Genomic DNA, 13,928 nt, shown 5'->3' with positions numbered 1-13,928 from the left:
TGCATAACACATCCCCCACAGCTAAACCTTAAGGGACAAATGGAGGATAATATTTACACTGCTTAAAGAGGGACGTAATGTGAAAAACACTCACAAGCTTATCGCCATTAAGAACCACTGGGCTGCTCCTTGAATTATAACGAGAGGCCTTTATTTAAATTCCTAGTGTGTCTTAAATAGAGCTGAGCAGCATCCATAGTTGTTGGTTAAGGAGAAGTGGTAAAGGGAAGGAATTCAGAGAACTGACATTAAAAAGGATGGCTGTTTACGAAATAAAATCATGTATTTGCCCGTCGACGTTTTCGTTTTCGTATTTTGGGGGGATATTATAGCCAAAGGAATGTCTGAAAAAGCTAATTAATAAATAAATGTCCAGAAACGATTGAAAGTCTATGAAAGTGCTTAATGCCCACCTGACCCCCTATTCTTAATGCACAGTAGGCTAAATGCCTTCAATCCCTTGTACGATTTTTTTAAACGTGTGGTATGCTTTTCCCGGTTTTGTATGCATTTCACACATACGTAATCATCAGGTCCTCAGCTCCATTCATCACATATGAAAATTAGGAAATCAACAGTTATAACATGTGAGGCACTCCACATGTGTCTATACCCGTCTCGTACGTAAGGGATGATGGATCTTTACCATCCACCACCCACCAGCCCATCATTTCTTCGCTCTTAACTTGTGTCATGTTAACAAGCAGAGCTGCACATGTAAAGACAGTGAAGAGCAGAGCTGAGTGACGCATCAATTCATTTATTCACTTATTAATTAATTAATTAATTCATTCATTCATTCATTCATTCATTCATTCATTCATTTATTCCACTCTGATCACTCATCTATTCAGTCAGTTGATCAATCAGCCAACTTGTCATTCAGGCATTCAAAAGGTCATCCATCCGTCCTCCCATCCACATGCATAAATCACAAGAGGCAGACTGTCATTGTCAACAGCAAAACAATGGCACCTTGTCCTTCTCCTGCCCTTCCCAGCTGGATTACAATACAAACAACCATACACACACACACCACTAATACACCTCCGCACAGCTAAGAGAATTTTGTCATATACTTAACTAAAGTGTGTGTGTGTGCGTGTGTGTGTGTGTGTGTGTGTGTGTGTGTGTGTGTGTGCGTGCGCGCGCGCGCGCGTGTGTGTGTAGGCATGTGTGCGTACGGTACGCGTGTGCTTGCATGTGTGCATGCATTCGAATGTGTGTGTGTGTGTGTGTGTGTGTGTGTGTGTGTGTGTGTGTGTGTGTGTGTGTGTGTGTGTGTGTGTGTGTGTGTGTGTGTGTGTGTGTGTGTGTGTGTGTGTGTGTCTTTCTTTTCTACATGGGTGTGTGCGCTGTGGTTGTGCCACTATATGTGTTAGTGTGTGTTTGACTGATTTTTTTCCCTGCCAGTAGATTGATGGCTAGTCATCCACCTTCCTCTCGTTTTTCTTTTTTTTCCTCTCTGTGTATATCTCTGGCGGAACAGACAGAGGCCGAGTCCTTGGTCTGTCTCTCAATTACTGGAACACTCGCCCAGACCCCCTACCTCATTGAACACAGCACACACACACACTCTAACCCAATCACACAGGCCCCCTACCTCACTGAACACAACAACTACAGACACACACACAAACACATAGAAATATATACACATTCAACTTGCGCACGCACACACGCGTGCACACACACACACACACACACACACACACACACACACACACACACACACACACACACACACACACACACACACACACACACACACACACACATACAAGCACGCACGCGCACTCGGTGGGGGGAGAAAATCTATACCAATATGGTGGATTTTGATGAAGGAAGGTCGTGGGGGGCTGTAGGAGCAGCACTAACAGGAAACGATCCTCCTCAATTACCCCCACACATCATCAAAGCACACAGCTGAGCTACAAGGGTCCTTCAAATCTACCCACACTCTTTTTCACAGGTGCCCTTGAAAGCAGGGGACACACACACACACACAGGCACAAACGCACGTATGCACACTGGCATGCGCGCGCACACACACACACACACACACACACACACACACACACACACACACACACACACACACACACACACACACACGCACACGCACGCACACAGTGGAAGACAGATGAAAAAGGTCTTGAATACCTCTAGACAACCTTTAAAAACACCTGTCAAAAAAAAAAATCAGACAGGTTGCGAGCCAGAGTGCGCTGCTCTTGCTAAGTGAGCATCTGTCCTTGAGACATAGGGAGCAAATGTGTGTGAACCCCCATGCCACCAAGTCTACGGTTATGAGAGTGAGAGTGAAGAAGAGAGGAAAGGAGTGTGTAGCCACTGCGTGCAAATATGTGTGCATGCATGTGTGTGTGTGTGTGTGTGTGTGTTTGTGAGGGTGCAGAGTGTGTGTAGCAAGAGAGAGTAACGAACACAGGGAGTCAAAAGTGTGGGAAAGATGGACAGACAGAGGAAGGGAAATGACCGATGACCAAGCCACTGGCTCAAAGGTGGGACAGGAGGAGAAGCCTGTAAAGTTGAGGCGTGATGAACAATCCTATTCTGCATATTAGAGTACCTGCTTTTACCTCATCCCTGCCATCTAAATGCTTAAGTGGGTGGATGAGTGGTGCTGAAGGGACAGCGCCGCACATTCATTTCAGCGCTCAACACCTTCAGTACTGAATACAATATACAGAGAGAGAGAGAGAGAGAGAGAGAGAGAGAGAGAGAGAGAGACAGACAGAGAGAGAGAGAGAGAGAGAGAGAGAGAGAGAGAGAGAGAGAGAGAGAGAGACAGACAGAGAGAGAGAGAGAGAGAGAGAGAGAGAGAGAGAGAGAGAGAGGGGCGGGGTTTAACGCGCATGGGTTACCGAGTGGGAGGAGGCCAGTCACCCGTTCCACAGCTACCGGACCGGCCCTGTATCGTCGCGGAGTTCGGAGCTAACACACCCCCCTCGGACATTTACTTCTTTCTGAATAAACAATCTGCCTGTTTTGACACCGGCAGAAACTTCATATTCCCTGCTTGTCGCATATTCCACGGGGGACTGGGGCAAGCTATCCATGGTAAGTCAAAGTGATGCGTACGGGAATTTGCCTTTCTTTCATTTCCGTGTAAGTAACATACCTAATTAGTGGCGGTAGACCGCCGCTCTGGCACGCTCTCTTGCTTGTGTCCTTGTATAATAGGGCCTAATTAGTTCTTCCGTTATTTTTAGGCGATGTTTTACTGTCTGTTGGGTGTCGCCACTGTGCTCATGGGCTCGGACGCCTGGCTCGGAAAGACAACGTTCGGAAACAACAACAACAATGGGAATCCTCTGGACAACGAAAAGTGGATGAGCACCGTGTCTCAATACGACAAGGGTAGATACTGGAACACATTTCGAGACGTAAGTCATTAGTTTTATTAAGTAACATTAGCCAACCTTCAAGCTGTTTTTCAGGGAATGATTTATAAAGGCAGACACTGAAAGTCCTTTGTGAAGGGTAGGCTATGCATGCCGGTGGTGTGCGGAGCATTTGGTCTCACCTGTCTTGATGGAGTGCACCTGCATTCTTCAGCAGATTTATCCGCGCTAGGGAGCGCATGGAGACTGGTCCAGGCTTTGGGATACAATGTTGTTAAATGTTTTGGTTGGCAAATTGATGCTCAGAATAGTTGCATCACTCATATGGCGCGCGATATGAACCCGGTGATCAAGGCTGGAATGCATCCTTGTCAATGTCTTTGGTGGAAGTTTCACAATCATGAATGGGAAAGATTGGGGCACACTGTTGTTGTCGTTACGTTTAAATCGTTATTGACAATGTGTGTCAGTCTCAGGCCCTCACACACACACACACACACACACACACACACACACACACACACACACACACACACACACACACACACACACACACACACACACACACACACACACACACACACACACACACCAAGTTTTCCTTTTCAAAGTAACTTCCCTGAGCAACTTGTCTACAGTTACTGTAGAATGATCTACCTTATTCGGTGCTGGTTAGATCAATTTTGGAGGTTTTCTTTTTAAGGCTTTAGGTTTCACTAAGAGCAATGTCTAGCAACATCAAGAAGTACAATGGAATAACGGGTGTAACAGCTATATAGCCTAATATCATGTGCTAGTGTTTACTTACACCAATAAATGTACTTCTACTTTAACTTTGGCCACGTGCACTGCTCTAAATTCCCCACCAATCCCCTTCATCCTCCACCGCCACCCATCCCCAACAATCAATCCCCTTTGTGTTCAGGGGGCCTCTGCCAAGTGAGCAAGAAAATAATGAAAATAAATAAACAAATAAATCAACCCAGCCACCATGGCAGGTGGGAGATGGGGTTGATGAATGGGTTGTGAATAACCACCCAGACACCTAATATTGTATTCTAAACAAAGCACACCCCTTGCAATCCATCCAACTATCACACTACTGTAAATGTCAAGGCCATTTTCTCATAAACTCTGTGTACACAGCAGAGACCCCATGTAAGCAAAACACACTCCCCTTCACAAACCAGCTAACAATCAAACGTAGAATTTCTCCTATAATGTCCCCCTCACAGCAGTGATAGAGGTGCTGCTCTCCTCTCTAACAGTGGGTGGGGTTGGGTGGTTGTGGCGTTCATGCGAGTGTCAGTGGGGGTGTCTGGGGTAGCTGGCAGAGACAGGTGGCAGGTGGCGTGTCTGAAGTGCATCTCTGGGGAGATGTTGGTGGCTGCCGCTGCCACTGCTGTCGCCGCTGGATTCCCAAAACTGCCGTTTTTCTCACGCTGAGATAGACAGGCAGACAGGCAGACTGCCACTAAATGTTTTAGTGTAGCTCTCCTTCATCTCCTCTTCTCTGTTTTTCTGTTTTTTTTCTCTTCTAACAGTTAACACCCATTATCACCTCTCCTCTACTATGTCTCTTTCTCCCCTACTCATCAACTCAGTTGTCCTAGTGTTGCTGTTTTGGCACGTTGTGTAGACAGACAGACAGACAGACAGACAGACAGACAGACAGACAGACAGACAGACAGACAGATAGACAGATAGACAGACAGACAGACAGACAGACAGACAGACAGACAGACAGACAGACAGACAGAGCCACTGACAGTTTTAGTGCCACTAGCCTACATCTCCATAACCCAAGTGTCCTCCTTCACTTAGTTTCAAATGTCTTCGGCCGTGACTAAGATGCTGATATTTTGCTTGGACACTTTGTCTTCCAATCAGCAGATACCCTTTTGGTCCCCTCGGTGGCTGGCATTAGAGTCAATATGGCCCATTCTACTTATGGTAGTAGCAAAGCCTCCACTGAGTTCCACCAGCATGGAGCAGCAGCAGCAGCAGCTGAGTGTAAGAATACAGGCAGCCATCATTACCTGCCCACAGCCTCAGGGTAAACATCGTCCCCTTCCAAACAGATATTTGTTCCTGCTGCGTTGCCATAATAGGCTACATAGATTTGTTCATGTCTTGAGAAAAAAAATGGACAGTGTGCGTAATGTACTGTAGATGTACAGCAGAAGACAGAAGTGTGAAATTGAAACAAATGTGGTCAGCATTAAATGGGTAATTCGTTATCACTGTCTTCATGGTCCAATGCTTTTGTCTATAATTACATGCATAATTTTAAAGCACAATATTTACATATCTTTTTCTCACCAACCCGATGTTAAAAATAAGGCAATTTAGCGATATTTTCTCATTTTAAATTGTTCTTTTGTGGACAAATGGAGATTTTGGCCTGTCCCTCACAGTAAAAAGTTGTCTTTCTAGCTGTCTTTTATATGTTAATCATAGAAAAAATCACATTATTTCCACATTGTTATGTTGTTCTAGGAGTAATGTAGCAGTTAGCAATGTTGCCAACTTGCCTAAGTGTAATATCTATTTTTTTTTTTAAAATAAATTTGCTGTGTCTCCTGAGTTGGTAACAGGAATGACATTGAGGGTACCTTGCAAAATTATATTTTTTAAAATAGATATTACACTTATGCATGTTGACAACATTTCTAACTGCTACATTACTCCTAGAACAACATAACAATGTGAAAACAATGTGATTTAATCTATAATTAACAAATAAAAGACACCTTGAAAGATAACTTTTTACTGTGGGGGACAGGGAATATGTACTGATTCGGCGGAATCACCCTAAAACAAACAAGGTCTGCATGGAGTGGACAATTCATCACAGATTGTTCTATATTCAAAAGTACTCTCTGTGAATTCATTTTTTAAAATATAAGGACAAAAGAGCAGTAGGAAGGTTTAAAGATCAGATGTAGCACTAACGACCCACGGCGTGTGAAGGGCAATCTCTCTCTCCAACAGCCACGTGCCTTTTACTAACCGGCCTGGTGCACAGTCTGGCTGTGCTGTGCACACCTCAGCATGGGGGAGGACTAAAAATACCCTTACCCAGAGTCAGTATCAGTGTGTGTGTGTGTGTGTGTGTGTGTGTGTGGATAGTTGCCTTGATGTTAGCATATGTGTATGTGTACACGGTGTGAGAATTTCCTACGTGTATTTTAAACTGGCCCTATAGTGGTATGTGTGTGCAAATGCATCAAAGCATATTAGTGTGAATTTGTCATGGGTATGTAGTTCAACACACAAGGCAAGGGAAGCTCTTTTATTTGTGTAGCATTTCAAAAATGAAAGTAAAAGAACAGAGCACATGAAATAAAAATAAAGACATAACACAAGCACGCACGACACACACACGCACACACACACACACACACACACACACACACACAGTCATTTCAAGTCAAGGCAAGGCACACACACACACACACACGTTAGTGTTGTGTATAGTGCATTTCAACCCATGCTGGTGGTGTGTGTTTTGCCGCCATGCAGAAGAAGCCGGTGGTGACGAAGGTGCGTACCCCCACGGACACCTGGAGTGGTCTGGGCTTCTCCAAGTCCATGCCAGCCAAGGCCATCAAGGAACTGCGCTCCGTTGGACGCCGCTGCTACCGCTCATACCTGGCCAACCAACAGGTGATATTAATAATAATAAGACAAAAAAATAATAATAACAACAAGAATAACAATAATAATCATAATAGTAATTATAATAAAGATAAATTAATAATAATAAAGCCCACCTGGGAAACTCCCATTGTCATTGTGACACAGTAATCCTCGGCACACTGTACTCAGTGCATGCAATGAAATTACATTTATGGCTCCCCCGTGCACAGGGGCATACCCAAACGATACCCCAAGGGAGCAGTGCGGCGGGACAGTATCAAGCCCCGTGTACATCGAAGGCGAACTAAACGACCTGCGCGGCGGAAGTCATTGAGAGAATAAATCTACCAGAGCGAATTCTCCAGGAGCGAAGCCTCTTGAGCGACCAGGGCGAATTTTGACGATTAAACTCAAGCTAATCTTAAGCGAATTTGCTATGACGCCGTTAGCTGAAAACCAATTGGAACGTTCATATCGAGGAATGTCCCAAGCTGTCAAGACAGGGCCGTTATTTGATTAGCTGAATCAAACATGTCAGTGCAGTGTCCAGAGCGAGTAAAATGAATTCATGGCGAAAATTCTTCAACCACCCCAGCTACCTGGGTCGCGTAGGTAGCGCCTGATGTACACGGGCCATCATGCTCAGGGGGAGGGCACAGGTTAATTACTCCCCCACACCAACCTGGTGGGTCCAAAGTCGAACGACCAATATTTGGGATACAAGTCTGACGCCCTAACCGCTTACCTGTGACTGCTATAATACTAGTACTACTATAGACTACTATAATAATACATACATACTTTTTATATAGTGCTTTTCATGACACTCAAAGTCGCTTTAATAATAGTACAAAAAGATATGTCACTACTATCACTCATTTCTAGGCCACCAACAGGTGAGTGCCTATGGCCCCAAATGCCTGCATGTCAGTTCGATTAATATATTTAATTTGTGATTTTCCTGTCTGTTATTTTGCACAGTCCTCACCTTCTGCGGTAAAAGCCTTTGGTCTCATCTGCTTAGTACAACCCCACAAAACAGATAAATACTTTAAACTGAACAATTAAACTTAATAGCATACAGAAAAATACCCCTCACCCAAAACTAATCGTAGTTATAATTTCATACGTTGTAGTAAAATTCAATGTAGCAGCCAGTTTTAACGACAGTGGTTCACAATTCAGGGAAGCAAGTAAGATACAAAACTCCCTGTGGAGTTTGATTGTGAGAGCAAGATTGGGATCATATGTGGCTGTAGGTTAGATGCTTAGTGAGTGAAGAGTTGTTGTGTGTGGGTTGATAAGAATAGGGTTTTGGAGAGCTTCTTGAAAATAGATGGAAGTGACCTTTAGTCTTATAGCAACTGGTACCTAGTACTTCTACCATCAGGAGCCATGCATGGATGAAAGTCTTTGTGTGTGTGTGTGTGTGTGTGTGTGTGTGTGTGTGTGTGTGTGTGTGTGTGTGTGTGTGTGTGTGTGTGTGTGTGTGTGTGTGTGTGTGTGTGTGTGTGTGTGTGTGTGTGTGTGTGTGTGTGTGTGTGTGTGAGAAAGAAAAAAGCCACGAAAAGAAGAAGAACAAAGTCTAGTCACACTACGCTGTGCAGAAGCCTTCTCAATTAGAGGTGTGTGTGTGTGTGTGTGTGTGTGTGTGTGTGTGTGTGTGTGTGTGTGTGTGTGTGTGTGTGTGTGTGTGTGTGTGTGTGTGTGTGTGTGTGTGTGTTGTGTGTGTGTGTGTGTGTGTGTGTGTGTAAGAAAGAAAAAAGCCACGAAAAGAAGAAGAACAAAGTCTAGTCACACTACGCTGTGCAGAAGCCTTCTCAATTAGAGGTGTGTGTGTGTGTGTGTGTGTGTGTGTGTGTGTGTGTGTGTGTGTGTGTGTGTGTGTGTGTGTGTGTGTGTGTGTGTGTGTGTGTGTGTGTGTGTGTGTGTGTGTGTGTGTGTGTGTGTGTGTGTGTGTGTGTGTGTGTGTGTGTGTGTGAAAGGAAAGACAGCAAGCAAAGCGCTGCTATATCATCAGTTATAAGGATCATGTTTATGTAGAAAACAATGTTTCCAGTGACCCTGAAAAAAAACAATGTAGTTCTGGACTTGGATATGGTATACATGAAGTTGTTAGACCAGTGGTTCTCAACGACGTTAGGGAGCCCTCAGGGGGCGTTGAAAAGGAGACATCTTTGGGGGGGAGGAATAGACTAAAATCTGGTTCCTAGTGAACATCAACTTGAAATGTAGAATAAAGGGGATAAAATATGTGTGCACACGTGTGTGCATGTGTGTGTTTGTCTGTGTGTGGATCTGAGCCTGTATGACTCTCTGTGTGTCTTTATCTGTACATGTGTGTCTGTAGACATAGTGGACACAGGCCAGTATGAAGGAGCGGATGTGTAACAGCAGCAACTCAGAGAACTGGAGAGACCGAAGAGACTCGGCATCCGCACTGCCATCTTCCTCCTCCGCCTCCTCCTCGCCCTCCTCTTCCTCGCCTCCCTACTCCTCCTCTGCTACCTCCTGCTCGATGTTTGGATCCTCAGCAAGCAGAGGGCATACAGATAAATGTGGTGGGTCTATTCGTATTGTCGACTGTGTGTGTGTGTGTGTGTGTGTGTGTGTGTGTGTGTGTGTGTGTGTGTGTGTGTGTGTGTGTGTGTGTGTGTGTGTGTGTGTGTGTGTGTGTGTGTGTGTGTGTGTGTGTGAGCTTGTTCATGCGTGTCAGAGGCGTCAATCCCAGTTTTAGACAATGAAAACACGTTCAAATTATTAGTCAAACATTTTCTCAACCAGCTGAATGCAAATGATGTAACAGGTAAGTAAGCCAAAGAGTATTACGTAATTGCATTTGTGTTTGTGTGTTTGTGCGTGTGTGCGTGTGTGCATGGGCGTATGTGCCTGCGCGTGCGTGCGATTTTTTTTTTGACTCAATGTCAGTAAATGTTTGTGTATTTTTTTACTTCATGACAGTAAATAATCAACTATTTTGTCTGCCCGCAACTGACAATGGGTCAACAACAAAATATGAGACATAGACTACTTAATTAAGTGTTAGATCTAGTATTCTCATGGGCATTATTTAAGCGTGATGATTTAACCACGGATGTGTTTTCTAATACCACTTCCACAAATGAGGACCTTGTAAGACTGCACTGACATTCCTGTTTGTTTTATTACTTTCATCTGGCTTTTGGGGAGTTTGTTGCTTGTATTCTGTGTTGATTACCGCTATCTAGGAGTCTGTCTGAGAAGAAAGGAGAAAACAAATTAACTGAACAACTACACACAGAAACAAATAACTCCAGATCTCTCTCTGTCTTTATCATCTCTCTCTTCTCTCACCTCTCACTCTCCCCTATATCTCTCTCTCCCTCTCTCTCTGCCTCTCCCTCTCTTGCTCTCTTTATCTTTATCTCTCTCTCTCTCTCTCTCTCTCTCTCTCTCTCTCTCTCTCTCTCTCTCTCTCTCTCTCTCTGTCTCCCTCAGTCATCTCCTCTCTTTCATTCCTCTTCATACAAACAACCTCATCAATAATCCCTAGACATAATAGCAATCGCCCCTGGGTCGCTTTTTGTGTCTTTGTGATCAGTCTATTCAGACAGCCAGCTTTTCTGTGATTTGAATCTGCAATCATAATGTGTGCTTGCCACCGCAGATGTATGCCCTTTGGCTGTGTATGCGCTGCCACAATCTCAGTGCAACACCCATTTTTATCTTTGTGCTGACGTCAGCACACACACACACACACACACACACACACACACACACACACACACACACACACACACACACACACACACACACACACACACACACACACACACACACACACACACACACACACACACACAGGGAGTCATTTCAAGGATTGTCTTTGCTCCTGGTGTTTAGCAAACCTCATTGCTCTTGCTGTACTGTGATGTGAGGACAACAATCACCTGAGCATCTGTATTCTGTATCTCCCATCCCCATACCACCCCCCTGTACCAACCTTAATCCACCACCACCCCCAACACTGCGGGCACAAATCCTCATCCACCTACCCTCGTCCACCTCCACCTCTCCATCCACATACCTCCAACCTGCCACCTCCTCCTCTTCCATTCCTCGTCATCTAACTCCCCATCTCCTCCTCCTCCTCTTCCACTTCTCCTCCCATCCACCTCTACGGTACATCCACCCCTTACCTCACCAAACATCTTCCCCAACATTTTCCTTCATCCAACTACCACATCCCCACTTCACCTATCCATACCCAACTCCCCTCACCCACCTACACCTCCAACTCCCTACCTCCACCTCTTCCACCCATCATAACCATCATCTTCCCTCCCCACACCTCCAACTCCCCTCCTCCACCTCTTCCACCCATCCTCACCTCACCACCCCACTGTCACCTCCCCTCATCTTCTACCTCCCCTACCATATCCCCTCAACCAACCATCACCTCCCCGCATCCATTTCCCTCCATCCACCCTGTGACAGCTTATGGACCTAGATGACTAGACTCTATAGGCCATATTGTGTTTTGTGTGTCTTAAATGTGTGTTTACATGTGGATTGTGGAGAACAGACAATAAAAGTTTATCTTATCTTATCTTATCTTATCCCTACCCCCATCCTAACCCGACCCCGAACCCCTACCCTTCATCTCCCTTCACCTCCACAGCGGAGGGCAGCTTGACCTGCGTGAGCCCCTTTGAGGTCATGTCCTCTGCGGGCAGGTAGGGGGCGGGTGGAGCCCTGGGCCTCTTCCCAGAGCCGGATGATGACCTGCCAGAGCTCCTGAGTCAGCTGGGCCTGGGGAAGTACATCGACACCTTTCAGGAACAGGAGGTGAGAGAGAGAAAGAGAGAGAGAGAGAGAGAGAGAGAGAGAGAGAGAGAGAGAGAGAGAGAGAGAGAGAAAGAGAGAGAGAGAGAGAGATTGTTTATTATGATCATATGCTCCAACTGCAGATACTGATTTTGCTATACAGAATGTATCTTTTTTTAAACCATAAAAAGCTCTATTATAATTGAAGTGATATGTCAGTGACTGTGAGATTGAATAAGTGTGCAAGAGAAAAAAGTCAAAAGAGTGAAAGTATGAGTGTGAGTGTGAGAGAACGAGAGATACATTTAACTGATGGAGAGGCAATACCGTACACCCTAGCTTACACTGGGAGAGCAATCATACCTGCCCTGTTATCAAAAGGCCAAGTGGAACACTCCCTTTTCCTTCCAGCTATACCCCATTCCACTCCCTCTCTCTCTCTAACTCTCGCCCATATGTCTTGCTCTTATCATCTTTTTCCCCATTTCTCTCTGTCTTGACATTCCTCTCCCTACAGTACATGTCTCCCTCATTTCATCTCTGTCTGTTTTGACAGATTGACTTCCAGACGTTCCTGACCCTGTCAGACGAGGACTTGAAGGAGGTGGGAGTGCTGACGTTTGGAGCCCGGAGGAAGATGCTGCTCGCCATCACAGGTCAGATCAGAGAGGTGGATTACACCAGTGGTTCCCAAACTGGGGGGCGTGACCCCTAAGGGGGGTCGAGGACAGAAGGGACTGTTTATATAAATTACAGTGTAATTAATGCCTTCAATATATGGTTTTATAAACTTTCCTTACATTGTTAGTAAGCACATTCGCTTTAATGGGCAATTTATTTACCTTTACTGTTATTTACATTGAAGTTAAGCAAAAATGCTGTATGTGTTTGCATTTAGAAAATATGAGGTGGGAGGTCGAGAAAATATTCTTGGGTCCAAAATGGGGTCCCCGTAGAAAAGGTTTGGGAACCACTTGATTACAGGAAGAATACTCCCTGACAAGAACCTGGATATCTGGACTGGGTGCGGGAAAGACAATGTAATAAACTGTACCGGTTAAGGAGTGTTCAGAACAATGATGTTTGGACTCTATGCAGGATATAAAGAACATAACAACTCGCTAAGAACACTTCCAGTAACAAAATAGGGATGCCTGGACTGTTTACCTGCATACCTGTTCCAATGTTGTAGCTCATTCCAGGATATTTCTTTGGCTGCACAAGGAGAAACGTTGATTTTAAATGATAGTTATGTAGTGGGCATCAGCATGGGTCAGAAATGACACAATACAGACATTCAATGTAATAGAGTTAAATTAGCACTTAGAGAATTTAGGACTATATTGAGAGTAGTAAGAGTGTTATGATCTCTTAAGTGTTGAATTAGTACTTCAACATTGACTGACACAAACCTCCATGCATTAATACCTTGGATGTCTCATGGAAGTCTCACAGTATTTGCATGGAAGGGGAAAGAAGTAAGTGCCCACTGTATGAATAACTGAAGGTTTTCGGTTTGAATTTGTCTACATCACGCTGTTTGTTGTGTTCTTGCTTTTACAGACTTGCAAAGGGCCAGATACAGGATATTTGGAGGGCGGGGCCAGTGGGAGACTCCCACGAATTGTGGACGTGGATATAGCGGCACAGAGCAACCATTGGTGATTGGGAGCTGTCAGCCTTTGGGATCCAGGACTTCTCATTACATATACTACATGCTATGGGTGCATTTCAATATGCACACTTCCGTCCTCAACTTGTGCTTGTGGCCTTTTTTCCCGCTGGCAGCCTAGCCACAACAATTTTTGACTGTTCTTAATTCACCATCCCGATTGCAATGACATTAGAATTGTTCTTTTGCAAGATATTGAATTAATTTTCTGTCGCTAGTGACGTCATCATAAGGTCACAAGCAGGCAGTGAGTCTGCATATTGGAATCCACCGTATGTACAGTGCCCTCCATAATTATTGGCACCCCTGGTTGAGATGTGTTTTTTAGCTTCCAATTATTTTATTTTTTTTCTAAATAATATGGGACCTTAATGGAAAAAAAGAGAAAAATCCAACCTTCAATACAAGTGCATTTATTCAGTGGGGAAAAAATCCCACATAAA

The 13,928-nt window shown here is 44.6% G+C and overlaps 1 protein-coding gene across 1 annotated transcript; it reads left to right on the top strand.

Moving 5' to 3' along the window:
• Nucleotides 1-9,378: 9,378 nt before the first annotated feature.
• On the top strand, nucleotides 9,379-13,693 carry LOC134443956 (protein bicaudal C homolog 1-like). The gene is made up of 4 exons (XM_063193464.1): nucleotides 9,379-9,444; nucleotides 11,727-11,834; nucleotides 12,370-12,469; nucleotides 13,377-13,693. Exons 1-4 carry the CDS (start codon nucleotides 9,379-9,381, stop codon nucleotides 13,604-13,606), a joined length of 504 nt encoding a protein of 167 aa, XP_063049534.1. The 3' UTR covers nucleotides 13,607-13,693.
• The last annotated feature ends 235 nt before the right edge of the window (nucleotides 13,694-13,928 follow it).

The sequence above is a fragment of the Engraulis encrasicolus genome, unplaced genomic scaffold (genome assembly GCF_034702125.1).
Source record: "Engraulis encrasicolus isolate BLACKSEA-1 unplaced genomic scaffold, IST_EnEncr_1.0 scaffold_40_np1212, whole genome shotgun sequence".
NCBI classification, from domain to species: domain Eukaryota; kingdom Metazoa; phylum Chordata; class Actinopteri; order Clupeiformes; family Engraulidae; genus Engraulis; species Engraulis encrasicolus.
Note: the sequence above shows the minus strand (reverse complement) of the source record. Positions and strands in the feature narration are given on the sequence as shown.